The following is a 21,941-nucleotide window of genomic DNA, read 5'->3' as shown; positions in this document are numbered from 1 at the left end:
TCACAAGTCTAGGGTTTCATGCCCATCCTATGTCTCTTAATAGAAACAATACAGAGAAGTACAACAAGTGGTATTAATAGCAAAACATGGACAAGTATTTGTAAATAAAGTGGCAGAATAATATTATAGACATTGCAGAGGAGCAACAGCTCCAGAAGAAATACAGCTGGAATAGTAGAGAACTCAAGATGTAATAGAAGTCATCTGTCTGTCTCAAGGCACAATGAATACATCTTCAGCATTTCAGGTGACTGTTTAACCTGTTTTTCAAAACTTCCAAATACAGAAATTTTATGTATTTTCCAGAGTTTAAATATTCTTTTCATTAAGAGGTTTTTCCTAACATTGGCTCAAAATCTCCACTCCTATTCAAGTCTTGTAATTCTCAGCCAGATGATGAGGGCAGGACAAGAAACTGTTTTATCAGCAGCTGTCAGGCATTTTGACCATCTTCTCTAAGCAGCCTAGATATTTTGTGTTTTGTATTGAGATATGTTCTTAATCTTCTGTTTTCTCTACATATTTTTCTTAAATCAGCACTGTACACAGTAGTTAGCTATAGCCTTTTGGCACCAGGGATATTAAAAGGATGCTATTAGTTTTAAATCTCAGTGCAGAAATTTTCTTTTTCTACTTTTTCATGTTTTTGCTTATTCATGTTCATTCACCTACTGTAATATTTAGTTCTTTTTATGTATAACTGTAGACTGGTGAATTGTTATCCATTTTGTATTTGACCAGAAGTTTCCTCCCAATGTAGCATCAGACATTTGACCTAAAAAACAGTATCCTTTTTCTCCTGATTTCTTCTTCAAATTCTTAATATTTGTTTGAATCCTTGTTCCGTCCCCATTGGCCTTGCTGACTCTCCCAGAGATCATTGTAGTTTTTGATAATTATATATTCTAGTTCATCTTCTTAATCAGTAAAGTCAGTATTTAGTGACTCCAGATGTAAGCACACCCCTTCAGAGTTCTATTTGTTGTACCTCTCCATATTGAAATGGGACTTTAAATCAGTTTAGTGGATGTTTTTTTATTCATATAGATCATGGTCTAGTGGAAGGTGTCCCCACCCATGGCATGGGGGTTGTAGCTAGATGATCTTTAATGTCCCTTTCAACTCAAACCATTCTATGACTCTGTGAATTGATCACTAAGCTAAAAAAGCCTCTGGTCACTAAGGCATGGACAGTTACAACAAAATACAGTACTACAGTAAAATATAGTACACTACTCATATGGAGATCAAAAGGGACTGGATATGGAACAGCATGAAGTCTACAAAATACACATTCATGTGATTACAGTCCAGATCTCCTGTTAAGATGTGTCAGAAGTAAGCTTTCTGACTTCTTCAGTAACTCCTCTTTTTGCTTAAAAAATTATAGTTTTTTATGATATGGTGATCTTTTCCAGAGAGATCCAGCTCAGAATCCTCTGCCCAGGATGAACAGTCCACAGTTTAATTTACATCTTTATTACATGACACTAGGAATTATTTATTGATCGTTACTAAAAAATTGCTCAAGCAACAGAATTCTGAATTTCTTTATATACTTTTCTTCCTAAATTCATATCTAGATATTTGAAGGCATTCCTTAATCTTAAAAATCTTAATGTTTCTAAGGAATTTTTATTCTGACTTTTTATTCTGACTTTTAAAACTTTTTTCAGAAGCAGTGAAATATGGATCCACTGATTCTGGGTATTTTACACCACATTTTCCATAGCCATACATATGTCTGAGTTTTCAGAGTTCTTCCTAAGTATTTTCTATTCATTGGATTATATTCGTTTAACATTATAACAGAAAAAAAATCCACAGACTGGTTCTTTGGCTTATATATGAGATAGATGTTATATATTAAAGAAAATATTCCAAAGCAATTAGTCTCATTATTTATATAAGTCTTTGTGGAAGCAAGAACCAACAGTAGTCAAGAGTATGCTGGTCTGTATTCAGAATAATAGAAGGAAACTTTTCCAGGGTTGCATTGACAACCCTGGAGAACAAGTTACAGATGAACCGAGGATCCAGGAAAGCAATTCGGAGTTCTTGAGTACTTTCCTCTTGACTGTAGAGTAAATTTGTTTGTCTAGTTCTTCTGATTAAACTCAGAGAGGAATACCTGGGCCTTTTACTGCAGAAGTTTAGTAAGGCTTTTTCTGAGAAGACCAAAGGTGTTACACTTGACAAGTCATGCTCTGCCTCTTGCCGGGTGCACAGATCAGCATTCAACACTAACAAATGTCACACCACATTACTTGATTAAATGAGTTGAAACACTTAAATTCTTCCCAGAAAGACACGGCAGGTGATCACCCACTTCCTTAAAGTTTTTTTTCCAATATGCAGTACCACAGACTTTTGTTCCTATCCACACAAAGCACGATTTCTGCACATTTCATTTGTATTTGTTTACAAATCTCTGATCTTCCTTTTAACCTATTCCATCGCAGATGTCTCTTAGGTTTTCTTCAATGCCTGACAGAAATAGGAGTCTGACTGAAAGCAAAGTGCCTTCTAGGCTCCAGTTAGATAAATCAGAAAGGATCTGCCAAAGTGAAACATTCTGAAGGACAGGTATAGATTTGTTCTTGAAACCTCCCCATATCACAGCAATCTACAATCTCAGCTTGGTTACTGCCCTCCTTGCTCCCTGATATGCCCACAGAAGTTGTCAGGACTATTTTTCAACTCTCGCTAGACAAAAGATTTTTACCATCTACTTCAACTATGTGTCTGACTATGAGAAGAGGTCCTTAATTTCCTTAACCTATGGAAAAATCACTATTCATTCGGAAGGATACCAACTTCAAACATCAGTTGGATACTTGAAGCTAAACTCGGCTGAAAAGTCTGCCCTTTATTTACCAGTAAGGTAGGGGGAGAAAATGCTATTATGTGTACTTTGTATTCTCTGTTGCATACTAAATAATTCCTGGGAGGTATTTGTGATCTATAAAGCAGCAAGCAGTTTGGTCACAGCTATCTCTGGCACCATCTGTTTGACCACTTGCAAAAGTAACAGACTGCACAGAAGCTGAAAAAGAGGCATGACTAGCATGAGTTTGGGAAAAAACTGTATCTAGATCCAAAATTAAACCAGCTATTCAGAATTTCATCACAGTGTGTCAGCCGTACTGCAGTTACCCCTTGAACCATCACAGGCTGGTTTTCTCTTGCCTCTGGCAGATGTGCCTGGCTGCTTTTTCCATAGCCAAAATGTTTGCAGATAGTCTCATTAAAACAAAAGTTTCCAGAAAAGAACAGAACATTTAGCGCCTGAGACTGCCTCGCTGATTCTTCTACCCAAGCAAACTAGGAAAAGAGGTTTTGGCCACATTCTGATATACAGATTACCTATTTATCTGCTTTATTTTTCTGCATTGAATTATTTCAACTATGAACAACTGTGACAACTTTCATTCAAATTGTAAAGAAATTATAAAGCTGAATAGCTGAAAAAATTACTCTTGAAATATGGAACACTACCACTGGCAATTCCTAATTATTATGTTTGGATAATAAGCTACTAATACATTTAATATAAGGTACATTCATAATTACAACTAATCTTACAAAAGCATTTACAAGCTATCATTGATGTGGTCTTTTTTACTTGAAATCATCATGATTTGTATTATATTCTTAAAAAAAACCCCTTTATCTAATGAGTTGTATATCTGTCTCGTGCTTGATCATTCCTAACAGCTACAACTACAGAGGCAAAGCCCATTTACCATTTTAAGCACTGGACTTAATTAACTTCTTTACATTACTAGGAACTTTCCCAATAGTCCAAGAATTATTAAAAGTTAATGAGAAGGTTTCAGAAAGTTTCCTAACCAATAAAGGATTCTTATGAACAAATTAATAATGTCTACAATTACAGCACAAGTATTGAATATAAAAGCTTTGAACAAAAACAATAATAATAAAAGAAGAACAGAAAAATCCTTGATAATATTTAGACTATCATTTGTAGTTAAAGAAAACTTTCATCTGTGTTGTTGTTCCTTATTTCAATTTCTCATACATTTTTGCACATTCTCCTAATTTCCAAAATGAGTGAGAAACTAAACAAAACTTGAGACGAGCCTTAAGATGTGTTGACGGACTACTGCTTGCATGAGTAGAAATCCAGCCCTTCTCTGCCATTTCTCCATAGGGTGCCTGAGGTGTTTTTTTTTCTGTAGGTTAATTGGAAATCTTTGTTTGATGATCAAAATACTGTGTATGTGCCTGAATAACTTCTGAAATTGTAAATTTGCAGTTCCAAGGGATTTTAAAAGGGTAGCTGTCTCCTGTTTTTTTACTGATCTAACAATATTTCAGCTGATGGTAAAAACATTGGTGTTAAATAGCATCTGATATGAAACCGAAAATATCATGAAGAACCTCAGTTTGAATGGTTGGAGGAAAAAAAATCAATATAAAATCGGCTGTCCTGTACTTCTACTGCTCCTCTGGATTAGTTCAGAATATATATATATTGCGCCTCCCCGTGATCCCAAATCACATCCTTTACGTGCAGAGGGAACATGCCAAACTTTGTCCTCCCTCAGGTGTTCCAAGAGGGTTTGTGTAGCTACCTTAGTCAAAATGCATTAGAGCTCCTCTAGACTTCTGAGAAATAAACACCACTTGTAAAAACTTTCTCATGATTTTTTCATGTGGCTGTAAACACGGCTATTATGAAAAAGAAAAGGGGGCAGGGGGGAGGAAGAAGAGGAAGCAATCAATATTTATCATTAGTGTTGAGCAAGAACTCCTAAATTACATTACTGTGAGATGACGTCGGCAAAGTTTTAGTGGGTCGAAATGCTTCCAGGAACATGAGTTAATAGCATCACTTACAGTTGTGAAGGAAAGAGCAATTCTGAAGATTGCTTCAATAATTCAGAATGAGCAACAACAGAACCCCTCAAGTGCATTGCTGTTCATTAATAATAATGTCCACACAGCAGAGAATTTCTGTTTAAAGAATGCGCCTTCGTAACTTGGTCAGCAGGATTACGTTTAAAGCGCTCTCCTGAAAACAAAGGGAGAGCAAGCTTCCCTTCCATTCATTGTATGAAAACAATTTGCCAGCTTATGACTATCCTCACAAGACCATCCAAACACAATCATCTCCTGTTTTATCTCAGCCTAGGAAAAAACCACATGAGTTGCATTCTATAAACTGCAGAAACAACTACAACATGAGTCACCATTTCTGCAGAAAGCTCTCCCAGCAAGCACCTCATCCCGGCTGCAAATGGCCCCGGACAAATCCCTGCGGCTTCATTTGCGGTCTCTGCCGCTGAGACCGTTCCCTGTGGAAGCAGCTCAGGCTGAGAGGATGCAGCAGGCTTGGTGAGTTGTGCTGTGGAGCATGTTGCCTCCAAGGGATGGGGTCAGCAGTTTGTGTCCTCTGCACGCCGAGGGACTGACTCCTGAAGCAACTTTTAGCAAGCAGTTGCAGAATGTCAAAAGTGAGTCTTCAGAGAGTGTAAAAACTAACTTGAAAGATCGTAATAACAAAAAACGTCTCGAAATTCAATTTCACACTCATTTTTAAGGAACAACTATACGAAGAAGTGGATACTTAGCTGACCAGTGAGGCTTTTTAAACAACTACAGGTTGCTATAGATCAGTAGTTTCTATAAATATTGGGATTGTCATAAAGAAAAATTCTTGGAAATACCTCGCAGCATTTTAAACAGGTAAGAAAAACTTATTAGGTTCCTTTCTGTATCCTCCAAGCAGTTCCTTTTCAAAACAATTGTACATATTTAAAAAAATCCTGAAACAAATTCAACTGACACAAAAGTTTGAAACCACATACATAACATAATGAAAATTGTTTGCAACCTACCTTGGAATTGTGTAAATTTGATTGTTCCCATCCTCTCTCCATTTCTGAAAACAACTTCACCCTAAATAAAATAAATAAGCACCGTAAAAATTTTATAAATCTCACAGTATCTCAAGTTTTTCATTAAGCTTTTAATTTTCCATTGACTACTAAAATTACCAAATCAATGTTTAAACTCTGAAGATAGCAGATACAAAATGATTCAAAATAACTCAAGAACATCTCCTTAAGGCCTTCTACAGATTTCAAATGGACTTAGAAAGTTGGCCAGGGTTACCTCCCACTTTTCATTTCAAGGAAATGAAAGCACAATAAAGCCAGTAAATTATTGAATTTCAGATGATGAGAGATATGCAAACAACTGATTTTCATTGTTTGCTTTACAAAGGATATGTAAAAACTTTCAAAGATCACACAAGAAAATATTTTCCACTTCATTCAGCTATCACATAGTTCTCCAAATGGCTCTAGAAGCTATTTATCTTCTCCTATATACTTATCCTACTAGATTATGGATACCAGTAGCTCCTATGGCTTGGTTTTGTACTATACCAACATGTATGTCCTAGTATTCATTTTCATTGTAATGTCTTTAAGTCAGTATTACCATTTGTGGTGCTATACACTGCTATTTCTCAATGTAATGGTCATGCAATGCTGAAAGCTCCTCACACACCCCTAGGAAATTACTCCCATTTTTATACCATCTTTCTGGATTAAATTAAGAAAATATCTTGTTAAATTTCCTCCTTACTTCAGATACTTCATAACTGAGTATAAAAGAAGAGGCTTTCATTCATTTATGGTAAGTATTTTTAATATTTTGAACCTGTAGTGGAGAGCTGAGTGCTGTCAAGGTAGATTGCTGTTCTACTTCATCTCCGGTTTGGCTTATTAACACCACCTCCATAAATCTTTGTTTCGGTAGACATCGGAGTAAAAGAAACCAAATGGTAAACCTGTGAGGCTACAACACATTTCTCTGTGCTAGCCTGCCACTTTTTGGATAACCCTTTCTGGTCACTGAAGGCCTCTCAAATACTGAAGTCAGGTCCCTGCAGGAACAGTACAACAGTTTTGTAGTACAGTACACTCACTTCTCCCTGCCCATTTTCTCCAAGCCACTAAACACCACTTCCCTTTGATAAATGGGAAACCTTAAAAATTCTAAGCCGCATTGTGCTAAACTTAAAGAATCAAAACCTCCAATCTCCTGGCTATTTTATAAAAAAAAAAAAAAAAAGAGAACTATGTTTGAAGCAAAAGAAGTGATATAAATAGACAATAAAATGTTGAATTTAATTTTATAAACTACAGCAATGCTGGTGAGAAATAAGCCAATCAGCATTTTAGAAACCTGTCTTTAGTAATTATGTGCTGATTTATGGCATGAGAAGTGAACTATTTTCTGAGGATGTTCTACAGCTCACATCAAGCCTTTGTGCTGAGATAACAGCACATGTGCATTTCCTTTGTGCTGAGATAACATACCATAGGATTTAGCTGGAGAGTTGTCTTCTTTACACTTGAGATTCATAAATTACTAAAAGTGTTTTTTCTTTATTTAAAGTGGCAGATGTTTGAAAAATAGATATTACTAATACACACATTAAGATGTGACATTCCAAAAGCCAGTCTTAGCACTATTTTGTCCTTTCTTTTTACCTCACCACACAATCCAGCATATGTGTCAGTACAAACTGCAGTCATGGTGTGACCCACCATAAAACCTAGATCTTATGAAATCTATGTGAATATAGCAACACACATAAAAATCCTCTTTCGCCTTCCATTGTGTTTTGATGACAGTGCATATGCCTATTTAGATACTGATTAGCAAAAGGACCAGTGATTGTATAGAATTAAACAATGGACTTAATTTTAATACTAACTTCTCCAGAACATGATCATCATATTCAAAAATTATTTCTTGATCATGTAAATATTTTATTTCAAGAGATGTAAAATAAGACCTGGATCCTGAACAAGCATTTAAATCAACTGCACAAGTGAATAACTTGCACTTAAAACAAACCCCACATTTTACTATATATTAAATAGTTAATTATCAAAGCTTTCTCCTTCCATTACACACAGATCATCCCAATGGAGACCAACAGAAACCACACTGGTGTTTTGGTGCCTATTTAATTTTCTTCAGTCTACTACACACATTTTTTCTTTCTGTACCAGTTGTAAAAGCAAATGCCAGAGTAAATACCAATCTGCCCAGCTCATCTGCCCAACTTTGAGCTGTGGATAGGCATCTTCACACTAGCAACGACCCTTGAAAAGTTGATGGGAAGGAAATAGAAAGTTTGTGGCTTAGAGTCCAACAGACAGAGATGTGAACCTAGGGTGGAAAAGGAGCTGAATGAGCTCAGTCTGGCACATTCTGCCCCCTTGCATATTGCCTCTGGTGTGTACAGTCACCACGGCACACAGAATTTCAATTTTTTTGGCCCAAATACATCCCTATATTTGGGATTCATTGCAGCTGCATAATTTATCATACAACCTTACACAGGTGTACTTTATTTAGTTTCTCTAAATGTACTACCACCCATAAGAATAAACAATACTAGTTAAGTGTAAAAACATTACATGTTCAAGAACAATAGAAATATAAGAGCTTATGTTGTATTTTTTTAGGTTTTTGTTTGTTTGTGCTTTTTTGCTTTTTGATACAACTCTTACCTGCTTCCCTTGTAACTGATTGTCTTTTTGGTTTTTTGTTTGTTTGTTTGTTTGTTTTTCCTTTTGTTTTCCCTTCCCTCAAAAAGTTATAATGCTTCAAGATCCTTTACAAATAATAAAAACCAGACTGGACCATACATCTCAACAGCAACAATCTCATACTTGCCACATACAAAGATATCCTGTCCCTATTTCTTCTGAGTACCATTTTTTTTTTTTGTGCTCTGTTTTACAAACGTAATTTACAAACGCCATATTGATTTGTGTACTTTATAATACAGAATAACTGTTTCATCCCCTTAAGGAAAAGACATTTTCTACTCTCCCTGGATGTAGAGTCTTTCCCTTTTATCTTAAGTCATTAGTCCTTTATTTGTGGTCAGAACAAGAAGTCCACATTGCCCATTCACACTTACAAATTATTAGCCAACATTAGGTTTACCCCAGACACATGGGACTTCCCCTGTCATTACAGCAGTCATTTGTCTCCGCTTGGAAGAAGCTGTACATTATGCCTCTATTTTTTTTTCCTGGTGGTTAAAAAGTAGGTATCTTTGCTATATAATGAACATGTCATTTAGCTCTTTCTGAGCACTGGCATTTATTACAATTTTCTTTGCATTATCTTTGACAGTATTATTATTCAGCTCTGGACAGAGGCCCATGCCAAAGTTAGAATTCTTTCATTCTTCATGCACTGAAATCCACAGCCAGCACATTTTTTCATTCATATCATAGTTTTCTTCATATTCTTCAACCAAACCAGAGTTCATAAGTTTCTTAACTACTCTCCCAGTCAGGGCCAGGTCTGCACTTTGACCACCATTTAATTTACTGTGCATTTTCTTCTGCCAAGTATCTCAAATTTACTAAAAAGAGAAATAAGTGCATAGCATTGACTTCATGATTTTCAGTACTATCCCTACAAGAAATGTCTGCTTTAGACCATATTTACTTCCTCCTTCAGCAGTCTTCCAGCACATGCCACCGAACAACTATTTATTCAAGTCTTTATCATATACTCAGCCCTATACTTGTTATCTTACTGCTGGTTTAAAATGTCATAAATATACATTCAAGCTAAATTAACAAAACAAATACCCCTTCATCAGAGGAAAGACCATGAGAATGTTGACAGAAATACCAAAGCCGGATGCAAGACACTTAAATACCACAGGACTTCTGTGCCCTGAGGGTTTTCCAATGGGCCAATACATTTCAGGACACTGCTTCAGTTCCACTTCACTGCCCAGGAATCGGGGCTACTCTGCCCTATAGACAAGTCGTCTCCTCATATTACAGTGTTTAAAGCCAGTGGCTTTCCATGAAACATCTGAGTCTATACAGTCAAACCTGCTCCAAAAGTGACCACTAGTATTTTCCCAAAAATAAATGAACTCATTCACTTTTGGGGTACTTGGTTGAGATATTTGATATCAAGTAGACAATGTAAATAAATGCATGCAGAAATACCTGAAAGGCAGTAAGACAATTATGACAACTGAAATAGTGTTTTGTATAATTTAATATATTCTTTATATATTTATATAATATATAAAATTAAATCTGTCTCCTAAAGTTCTGTGACATCTACTGAAATCAAAGTCTACTTCTGAAATTGTAGTTATTATATTGGCCTATGTCAAATAAAAGTAAAAGCCAAAGAGGGTGAAGCATCCCAGGATAGGAAAGCTAAGAGTTTGCTATCACCCAGAGGCCAGCTTACTTTCTGGCCTCTCACATTGCTCCTAGCTGTACAGCTCTACACCTTCCTGGTGGTAGCTCAGCATTCATCAGACCCCTGTGCGAGCTGTAGTGCCCTACTAAACCAGCAAAATGCATTCAGTGGCTTTTTTTTTTTTTTTTTTTTTTTTTTTTTTTTTTTTTTTTAATTGCTTCGGCAGGTGGGTGATATGTTATTTCTGAATTGCTGAACCAGAGCCAGCACAAAGGAACCCTGGAACGATGCAGGTAGTGGCAGAAGGAAGTAGGAGGAAGGGAGCAAGACACTCTCTGTTAGCCCCAGATCCTTTCAGAATACTTTCTATGTTTTCATGCAATCCTCACAGCCTGCTACTCACTTGTTGCACTCAATTGACTCATTCAGGACTCCTTAGCTACTGACACACCTTCCCTGACACGCACAAAACAGCAAGCTGGGATTCTGTGGCTCTTGATTCTGCAGCTTGTGGACAGTGAAGAGCTTCACAATGGAATTCATAGCCTCTTCCACCCTTCAAACTTCATGTCCAAGACAAAATGATGTTTATAGAGAAAGGGAATATCATTTATTCTACCTAACAAGCTTTTAGCTCTGCAAGTATAACCTCACTTCTGAAACAAAACAGCAGGCTTCCAGCTGAGGGCAGCTTGTGCACAACTCTTTTGTCTCAGCCTAGTTACATCACCCATTCAGCTGCAGACAAAAAGCTAAGCACAGGAGATGTAAGCAGAGTGCAAGAGAGGATACCAGGGAGACAGCATCGAAGGTGTAACCCCCTGTGGGATAAAAAAGTAACCAACATCTTTGGATAAACGAGAGGAGAGCAGAAGGCAGAGGGTGAGGAAAATTAAAATGCTCCATCAAATCAACAATGCTCCTCAGCCCATGATTTAATATCTTTAGACTGCTGTGGATAAAACGTTTTTAGAACATTTGATCAAAACTGACTCAGTGACTGCTGCTTTTCAGGCCTAGAGACTATTTTCAGAAAAGGTGCTTCCTTTAAAATTTTCAAGATTAAAGACTAAAATATGAAATAATTTACAATTCATTGGGATGTCTTTTCCCTGCCTGTTTTCTCTCTTATGACATTTTCCAAGAGCTTTGGGTAGCTGAACACTGTTGTCTGGAGAGCAGCAGAGCAGTTCAAAGAGCAGGGTGAAGTTTAGCTAAAACCTGGTCTTGGCTAACATTTTCTAAATTAAGCAATACCACCATTCTCATCTAAACAGAAACTTTTGTTCTAGCCATGACAGAGCAGGCATAAAATAGCAGGAATAAAATGAACAGGCTTATTTCCATACATTGAATATCCATCTGCACCATAGCAAGCATGCTGTGTTAGGCTTAAAAAACACCCATAAACAAGTTAGTTTCCCAAACACAAAAACATTGATTTCGGAGAAAAACAGTGTGGAAGGAAGCTAAATTGCTGGAAGAGAATTTCTGGGGAAAAAAAATAGTTCTGGTAATCATGACAGTGATGGGAAAAGGAGAATGAAGAACTGACATTCATCAAATCCTTTAACATTGGAACTAGGAGGCACTCGGCACTCATCTATTAGGACTTTGGTCTAAAACAGAAAAATTAGTGATGTTTTTCACATTATTCCTTTGCACGGCAGGTAATGACCTTCTGAAATTTGCATTCAGCGGGGATTACTTATATATTTGTTTCATTTAGAAACAGAGGACTAGGATGTGACCCATCTACGAATCTTATGCAACACTTCATAAATTCTTACATAGCTTCTGTGAACTCTTGGTAGTCAGACAGGTAAATGGAAAATTATATCTTAGAGATATAGCTCAGAGATCAGGAAATATTAATGATTTTTTAAATAGGTTACAGAAACTGCTCTCATATAAATGAAGTATGGGATAAGCAAATGTACAGGTTCACATCAGAGGCAATTTGGAAATAATGAACTCAGGAGAGAGATATATAAGTTCCTTTTTTTCCCTCCCCATGGCAAAAACTGTTCTGGACAAAAATATCTGACAATTTTAATTAAAAAAAAAATGGGCTTTGTGTCTCATATTTGCCAAGATCTTTTTTAGCATTGGCTGATTCAAGTAGTCTGTGGCATTGCGCATTGTGTTCTGCTTTGGCACTTGTCTACCTTAAATGCCTACAGAATAAGTAATAGAGTTTCTCAAAATTAAAAAAAAAAATCCCTGGTATATAAAATAATTTCTATAGACTATCCCAAATTAAAATAATTTCCCAAACCCAAGTTTCCTAAAAAAAAGAAAAAGCTACTGTGCATCTCCTAATATCATGACAGAAATGAGTTATATTCCACAGCTAGGTGGGAAGAAATGGAAGCTGAAGATCAATACCTACATGTATTGTAACAAATAACTAAATGTAACATCTTTATGTACCTATCATTCACATACATCCTCAGTCTAGGATTATGTGGAAATACAAAGTACTGGAAGCCTTACCACCTGGTTTCATCATGTTGCCACTACACTCCCTTCTAAATAATGACTTCCAGTCCATTCAGCCTCTTCTTCCAAGGAAAAGGGATTTTTTTTTTTTTGCCTATCTCCCTTCTCTAAGCTCCTGTTACAGTTTTATTTATTTCCTGACAAAGGTATAACTGAAACACAGATGCTCTTGCTGTGCAGAAGGGTGCCTCTGTTTCTGTCTAATATTTTGCTAGCTGATCTTTACCGTATTTCAGGGAGAACTTCAACTCTTTTTTTTTTTTTTTTTTTTTTTTCTCCAGAAAAGTGAAGGAATCAGAAAGGGAACAGACAGAATTTCTCTGGTTAAAAATTCTTCTCTCAATCTCATCAGCATCCTCTATCATCAGTTGTCACTGCATAAAAGTGTGCTGCTGGCAGCACAATGACATAAGCCCAGAGTAAGCTGCTCCATTAGATTAGCATTTAGATGCATCTAAACAATTTTACACAGCTATGCTGAAATGAGACAGCACAATCATACCATTTCTTTCAGCACAGCAAGCAAAGGCATCATTTACGAACATCTGAGCACTCCGTTTACACACAGGAGCCAGACTAAGGGAATAATGTCCCTGACAAGGTAGCAGCAATTCATAAGCAGTTAAAGGGGGGAGAAAAGGATGCTAGCCAGGAAATGATGCATCAAACAGTATCAGACTTGTTGGCCATTGCAGGTGAAGAAAGATGAAATTTTCATGCCTTGTTACTCATTAATGTGCTTTTACACACTCATCTGGGCTTATGGCCAGCACAAGGCAAAGTAGTTAGATGCTCTTTTATTTTTTATGGCCATATCATTTTCACCTAGTGACAGAGTTTTTTGTGAGTCACCTGTCAGTGGTCAGGTAAGCTCTATGCTGGTTATCATTAGTGGTCTTAGGTTTAAAAGCATGGCAGGAAAGACATTGGAATGAAACATACATACTTGAGAAGCTATTTTGCAAGTTTTTTTTCTGAGTACTTCAGAAACTAAATGACAGGCCCTGGAAGAGTGTGTAACAAATGCTTTCAAGTCTGGTGATACATATAATATATAGCCGCACTGACTGTTGGTATTTAGCCAATTTCCTGATCTATGGTTGGCCTCTGAAGCACGAGAAATGTAATTCCTTTTCTCTTGACTCAATCTCTTCCAGGAGTGTGTAAAAAACACTGATGTAAACAACCTGTCTTTCAAGGTGGCAAGTGAAAAGGAAACAGTCTGAAGCACTGGGACTAGGAACTCAAGCCCTTCCCAGTGTGTATAAAAGAGTAAATATGAACTGCTGAGGTGATGTTCAGAATTGTTCTTACGAGGTTGAGTCCCTGATGATTTCAGTTTCTAACTCTGTGTGTCTGTACAAACTGGGTAACAGCGCATTATCTTCCACCACCATGGGTTTTTTTTTTTTTCCCCACTGCTTTTGTAAGAATGAATCAGAATAGATGGCAAAAAGCCTTTTAAGGACACCACATTAAGCAGTAGTTCCATCTCTTCAACAGTGCAATTTCATATGATCTGAAGTAATTTCTTCCATTTTCTTTAAACTACATTAATCTCAGCAGAGAGCAGAACCGCACGGGCTGTATTTCATTTGTTCTGATGATGGCCCCAGTGACTGCAGAACCCACTGCCTTCTCTCTGTGCACCTCCTGCCTGGGCTCTGTCACATTGGCTGGACACAGCAGATGACTTTGTTTACTCTGTTCTTTCTAAAGAGCAGGCAGCCTCTGTTGTTAGTAAGAGAGCAGGCAGCCTCTGTTACTAGCAAGGTCTTCATATCCAAAGTAGATCACACTGGCACTACCAATGTGCAAGCGCTGAGCACAATATCTTCAGACTATTATCTTTCTAAGTGAGCAACTTTAATTCAAAACCACCTTAACAAGAAAGGGGAATTAAAAAAAATTACAAAGACCAGGCAGCTTAACAAATCTCTTTCTAAGTATGTATACCTGTCAGTTGTGGATGATTCTTGCTACTGGGTAGAGAAAAGACTATGACTGTGATAGCAGACTCATTCCCAGTGTTACACGGCTACTTTACACCTGAAAATTCCCCTGCAGGCAGAAGTGTAAACTGACACTGACCGGGGAAGACTCTGAGTAAGCTAAAAGGTGTATTTTTGTAGCAAGCAGCCATCCAGGTCTAGAACACTAACACTGATTTTCCCTCTTTTTACACAGTACAAGCTCTTACACAGGAATTCAAACTGTTTAATTCAATACTCATAAAATGTTTCTAGTTATTAGAGTGGTTTAAACTTTACTTTGGCAAATCAACACATGGGAACTGACTGTCCAGGACATCGACTTTCTAATACATTTCCCAATAACCATCACTGAAATGGGTCCATTTTCATTTCAAAATGAAAAACTAATTTTGTTCATCTAAATTTACAGCAAGCTTCTAACAACTTTTTAGTTTAGCCCAGTTGTGGTTTTGGCTTTACTTGACAATTGCCAGAACTGCTATGGCATTTAAGATGTCGATTTCTGTAAAGCTAAAAAGCCTAGCCTAAGCTATTTCCAATCCTAGGACTCTCAGATTTATCTCTCTTTAAAATTTCAAATTTTGTCTATATGGCTATCAGAAATGACTCCTGAAGACAGCTATGTTTGATGATAATGAAGTAGAAGTTTCATCCTCTTCCCTTTCTTCAGCACTGCATCCCTCCAGGTAATGCTTTCATCAGCATCAAATTCTGACTGAAATCAGCAGAGAAGAGCAGTAGCATTGCTGAGCACAGAGATTTGAACAGGCTTGGCAGTGGCATGAAGGAGATCTAACCAGCATATTCTTAATAAAATCAAATTCAGCCCTTTCCACCGTCCATTTTAATCCTTTAGGTTATCCTAACCTGTGCCAACACCCCGCAGAGTGTCAGTAAGATGTAACTGGCATAGTTTTGACACTTTAAAGATTCTCTGTTAATATGTGTGTAGCAGTTTTGGTGAGGAAAGATGGGAGGTTCTTTGTGAAACACTCAGATCCGAAGATGCTGCAGAGGCTTGGTTTGGTTTCTGAGAGATCAGTGCCATACACCATTAGACCCCACACAACACAGCAGCTTTCCAGCTGGCACAGGTCACTGATCTCAAAGGTGCAGCTCTCTTCAGACTGCAGAAAGCAATGCTTAGAACAACGGTGTTACTTTGGGATCACTTTTCCTACACTTCCAGAACACTAAAGTTAAGGCTTCCTGGTACTTAGAGATCTCCCCACTGTGATGGGCGCTTTTAAAAACTTTTGTGAAATACTTTGTTGTTTTAAATACACTCTCTTCTTAAAATTAATTAAAAATCAATGTCATACTAAAAATTTGAGACATAACTAGCTACTTAATAGATGAACTCTATTTTTCCATGAAATATACCACTTGTGAACTCTTCAGGATTCCCTGTGGACATGATGATGGGAGATGAAAACAAGACAACAGATGATAATCCCCTTGTTACCCTTTAAGTCACATCAGCTAATCTGCGGAAATTAGTATAAGAACAAGTTAATGAAAAGTGATTCCTCTTTTTGGGTTTCTTCTAACTCAAGGTAAAGTTAGTTTATTTAAGTCCAACTAATGCTGTGAAATAGCTACTTCCTATCCATGCCCCCCAGCGTTTCCATGCCCAGGATGTTATCTATACCATGCCAGGCAGACTAATTCAGATGCACCCAGGTAAATGAAAACAAGAAAACATAAGAAAACAAGATTGATGTCAGTCTTAAAGTACTAGCAGATTCCCAGACTACCAAGCTTAGATTTGGGAATTTCCTTTCTCAGCTCAGACACCACTAAGCTGCTTCCAGACAAAAAAAAAAAAAAAAAAACCCAACCCTAAAAAACAACCAGACTAAAAACCAACCAACAAATCCCCCAACCCCCCAAAAACCAAGCACAAACCAAACAATCCTCTACCATCACCAAAATCAAACAAACACAAAAAGAACTACCTCCAAAAAATTCCCCCTAAAAAAAACCAAACCAAAAACCAAAAAAACCAAGCAAAAAATGTATAAAAGGTTTGCACTTATTTTAAAGGCATTGCTCTCAGTTCTTGCTTCAAGAGGACCGCAGACAGAATCAGAATCAGTAAATTTGGAACTGGAAGGGAATTAAAGAATTACTACCCATCAACGCATTTCATACTGCTATATTCATATCTAAGCTCCTGGAGTTATAAAACTCAGTATGGGGAGCTTTTTTACTTCCATTATTGCCATCAGAAGACTGCTTCTGAACCTGAATCTTCTTATCATTTTAAGCTTTCCTCTTGCTTTCAGGTTCCTCTTATTATTGGCCATATGCTTACTTTTAGGCTCACAGTATTATTTGAAGGAGATTCCCCTGTTCTTTTTTTAAATTATATTTGTGAAGAGAACAAATAGTTCTCTACTCAGCAGACTAGGTATTCTCAGAGCTGCAACAGGGAGAGGAATAAAAAACAGCTGAGTTATCTTTTCACCACAAAAGTTGTGCTTATATAGGAGGAAGATTTTTACCTGGCCAGTCTTAAATGTCTCTCTCATGCACAAAGTGTATTGGAACTTCATGTTCCAGAATTGAATTTTAGTGTCCTGAAAGTGAGACTGGAGAGGAACCATTCTGGGTTGTTGTTCTCTGAACCTCAAACACTTATGCTCTCTTTAAATGCCTCTGGTACACATAAAGTAGACAGATTAATGCTCTCCTTTCATACTTTGGCAGAATAACACAATTCATTTATTTGACATAAGAGAATTTGAAACTTGTATATCCCCTACTCAGCTGCAATGAAAAGGAAAAAATAAAAAAATTTAAAAGACATACAAAGAATGCTGGAAAAAAATCAAAAGACCTGCATACATTTTTCCTGTGGAGAAAGTGCTAAAATCAGTTTTCAGAGATTAAAAATATTTAATTTGAAAGGAAAATCTAAAATGTTTTGTTTTGAAACGGTAAAAACAATTTTCTAAATATTGAAAATATTGACATTTAAATTTTGGAAAAAAAAAAAAAAAAAAGTGTGTGTCTATCAAAAGGCTGAGGGTGGCAGAATACCACTAAAAAGAGCAGATAATCTTTACCAACTCGTTTACACTCTTTACACAATAATGTACACAAACCTACACTAATTCCCGTAATTTATACTCAGAGAGGACTGGACTCATTCAAATACAACATGAGCTTTCATTTCCCTCTCAAGAGCAGCACCCCAGCCCCACACCCCTGGATGATACTGAGCTGAGATGAACTGGTGTTCAAGGCCAGCAGTGCTCCAGCAACTGAGCAAGCCAATGCCAGTGTAAGTCCACTGGGAATACTGTTGGCAGCACCTCAGCTTAAGGCCTAAAGCTGTTCTTCAAGGGCTTCTGAACTAATTTTAAGCTTAGATTTTTTAAGGAAAGCACAGAGGCCCAGACCTTGCTTTGCCTGTTTTTCTATTCCCAGTGAAAGAGAAGGTTGCCGCATACCCAAAAGCGTTCTTATCACTTTGGCTGCTTTTTCAGCCCTGTTGAAGAGATCAAACCTTCAAGATCTAGGAAGTGTCAAACTTGGAAGAGGTCTCACTGGAAAGCAAGGAAACCATTGCTAAAAGATGCAGTACTCTTCATTTTCCCACAAAAGATCCAACACTACAGGTTTCAAATAAGCAAGTTTCAAGCGAGTGGAAGCTCATGCTGACACCTCTGTAATTAAAGCATTCCAGCATCAGATGCCTGGCTTCTTGGAGAGACAGCAATAATATCTAAATAGCCTGAAGGAAGACAAATGACAGATTCCATTATTTTCACTGACTATCTCCCGTATCATAACCTTTTTCTTATCTTGGTCAACACACTCACACTGAATGAAATGGGACTAAATTTCTATTTAATACTCTGACAAAATGCACTGTTATGGAAAATAGCAGCAAACCCTGTACTCACAGCTGCCGTAAAAATCAGTTACTTCTATTTTTTAATTCTTGTCATCAATCATCTATGCTAATTTGCCAAGTGTATGGCATGCCTATAGAGTATTAAATGTCCCAAAATAACTAATGAGAAGCCTTTTATTTCATCTATCTCAAATGAAAGTGGTATTAGAATAAGAAAGTATTCCCTTCTCTGCCACTGGCATTCAATGAATATTTATGCTGTTTTTCACTATATTGCAGTGATATGACAATGTTGAATCCCAGCTAGAATGAGCATATAGCACTTTAAAGTAGATTCTACTCTCTTTCTATCACTCATAAAAGGAATTAATAATTGCAAAACAGCTAACAATTGCTTCTCAAATTAGATCATATTTATCTTCATATTCTAAGCTGGAAAAGGAATCCCTTAATTTGTAGCAATAACTATCTTTAAAAACACTAATATTGTGAACCCATTTATTAAATATTTGTAAAGCTATTTTATGCACAGCACTAATGCCAACTGATCAAAGCATACGTAATTAATGGACAAGAAAGCAATCATTGCCATAATGGAAATCTTATTAGCATACAAATTATGATGTTTTCAAAAACTCAGAACACTCCTATAAGGAAGATACCACTTATTCCAGATTATTTTTCTGAAGCCTGTAAGCCAAGTGAAGTTCCTTGCAAGGGCCATATTGCTGTGTCTCATGGTATCAGAAAAAACTTTACCCTCTGTAGAGGTACTGGTAGGAAATGACTGGGAGGTTTCAATGCAGATCTGGGTATCTTGCAGGTTAGATAAAGGAATTATGCAGCACTGTTTTTTAATCTTATTTCTCTCTCTTCTATTGCCATCCACCAGATAAGGTGCATTGGTAACACCTGGAGACAGAGAGGGCTTTATCTATCTCACTCTTCTCTTTTTTTCCTCATCAGAAATCTTCCCTCTGCAATGTGGCAGGGGGAGTATACAGGAGCAGAAGAGGTGAGGTACTTACTGCATCTGATGTGACTTTTTTGACTCAATGTGTTCAGAAAAGGGACTTTGCTTACTAACCCCTGACAGTAATTTTTGTGGCTGGAAGCCAAGAACGATTTCCAGCACTCTCTGACTTATCTCCCGGGGTGGACACAGTCTGTCTGACAGATAAAGACACAGTGTTCGAACTCTCCTCTGCCAGGGTATGCTCATACTCCTGAAAAGAGACATGGTGTTCATACTCTTACATTTTAAAGACTGAACTTTGTTTTGCTCCCCACTGTAGTGCACACAGGGAGTTGAGGATCCAGAGATAAAGTTGCTCCTAGCTGCAAACCTTTTTATATCTAACCCCCAGAAGACTATCAGTATCCTATTTAAAGGCGGTGTCTAGAGAGAAAATTAATGTCTCCAGTCATTCTAACCAGTATTTGATCAACAGCATCATAGAAAATATCTGAAGTCTTCTACTGACATCACTGAAATATAATTAATACAAATTTCTGTCTCAAGACAGCATTCATATTTTCTTTTTTTTGTCAAAATGTATCGAAATGATGATTATTCAGAACACGTACTACTTTATTAATAAAAACCATAATCTGGAGATTTTCTGAGCCTCTGAACATCTTTAAGATTTATTGCTAGAAGTTGAACCACTTCTCGCTCTACCAAGATTTTTTAAATGGAATTTTCCCATGGAAAATAAGGAACTAAATATTCTTGATGACAGCCAAGCAAAAGAAACTTTCTTATTAACTGAAGTGAGAAGGATACAACTTTCTATTTTGCATGTGGATATCAGAGGCTATTATAACCTTTCTTTTCAAACAACATGCATTTGACTTGGAGCTACATATTCCCACTGAAATTTAAGTATAAGGCAGCTTCTGTCTCTATTCAATAGCGCTTAATTGATACAATTTACACATGCTGTAGAGCACTATGGTAACTCTTTGTTTCCTCATGAATGAAAAGGATGGGTAGGTGAGTATAAAATATTCCTATGTATGAAATATGAGTTATGAAATATCCCTATTTAAAAAATAAGATAAAGTGTATTAAAATCAGTTTGCCACACATCACAGATATATTGAATATGACTTACAGGTGAGAAATAGGGAAATGGCAGACACAGTATTTTCCATTTTCATTGTTTACATTTAAGGAAATAATTGCAAATTCCATGTCATGATAGTCTTGTAGCACAGCACATCAGATATGCTCTAGGAGCTATTACGCTATTTTAGCATTACAGGAATTTTCTCTAAAATTTTCATTTTATCAGAAATTATTTCCTAAAAGAATAACTCCAATTGTAGCATGAGATGAACCATCTTTACTTTCAAATTTATCTATGGAACCTACAGTAGGAAAAACAAGTATTCTTCAAATGCACAACATCCTATTAGAGTTTTATTTTTAAATTTTTTGTACATTAAATGCTGTAAACTTCTTCCTAATTCTCTTCTTCCCAATAGGTATTAGTTATAGTAAAACTGACCTTCTTTTTCTATGCATATTAGGTAAAATCAAGATTGATTGTTGACTGTATGAGGTCAAACAAATTTGGTATATCTCAGCGTGATGCTTATCAGGGAGATATGTTGTGTTTCCATAACTTTAGCCTTCCCCATAATGAACTAAGGATGCTGCTGTGGGAAGCCCTTCCCAACTCTTGAGGCATTTTGTTTCTTTCCTACTTCTTATCTCTTTAACCTGATGACATAAACAGTAAATCAACTGAACAAAAATGCTGTTGCTCAACATTTGAAATAAACAACAGATTTCCTCAGAGTAAAGTACATTCAACAGAGCTACAGTCTTGTGTTAGCTCTCCTTTCCCCGTTTAATCTACAAACACTGCAAAACTTCAGCAAGCATCAGATCCAGAAAAAGCTCTCATGTATTGCCAAACCTGGCTGCTCTTTTCGGTGTGCAGCAAACACAAGAGAAGTTTTTCATTCAGACACACTGTGTGAAACATCACTCGCTGAAAAGAAAGATCATGCAGATAGCTGTTATAAGAATATGCACTCAGTAAGAAAATGCATTCAGATTCAAATGTGTTGGCTACACTTCAAACACGCTCCACAGCAGAGCACTGATTGCTGTGTCTGACCTTCAAACAGAGCCCTCTCACCATGCAACAACTGTTAGAGGCTATCACAGGATCTATCTTCAGATAGAGTGGGAATTGGTGCCTATTCTAGAGCAGGCTTGACTCAAGTGCTGCCTGCACGTGCTGCAGTATCCCAGGACACAAAAACCAGCCCCAAAACCCCACTGCTCCTGGGTTACTCTACCTCTCCACCAAGAAAGAGCCCCATGA

The 21,941-nt window shown here is 37.0% G+C and overlaps 1 protein-coding gene across 1 annotated transcript in view; it reads right to left on the bottom strand.

Annotated features, from left to right (window-relative positions):
• Positions 1 to 21,941, bottom strand: part of GABBR2 (gamma-aminobutyric acid type B receptor subunit 2) — a 244,100-nt gene that overhangs the window by 191,481 nt on the left and 30,678 nt on the right. The window contains exon 6 of the mRNA XM_066313731.1: positions 5,865 to 5,925. Coding sequence (XP_066169828.1) covers positions 5,865 to 5,925 — 61 coding nt within the window. The remainder of the gene's footprint in view (positions 1 to 5,864; positions 5,926 to 21,941) is intronic.

The sequence above is a fragment of the Sylvia atricapilla genome, chromosome 1 (assembly GCF_009819655.1).
Source record: "Sylvia atricapilla isolate bSylAtr1 chromosome 1, bSylAtr1.pri, whole genome shotgun sequence".
Classification (NCBI taxonomy): Eukaryota; Metazoa; Chordata; class Aves; order Passeriformes; family Sylviidae; genus Sylvia; species Sylvia atricapilla.
The sequence above is the reverse complement of the archived record's forward strand: the minus strand, read 5'-3'. Positions and strand labels throughout refer to the sequence as shown.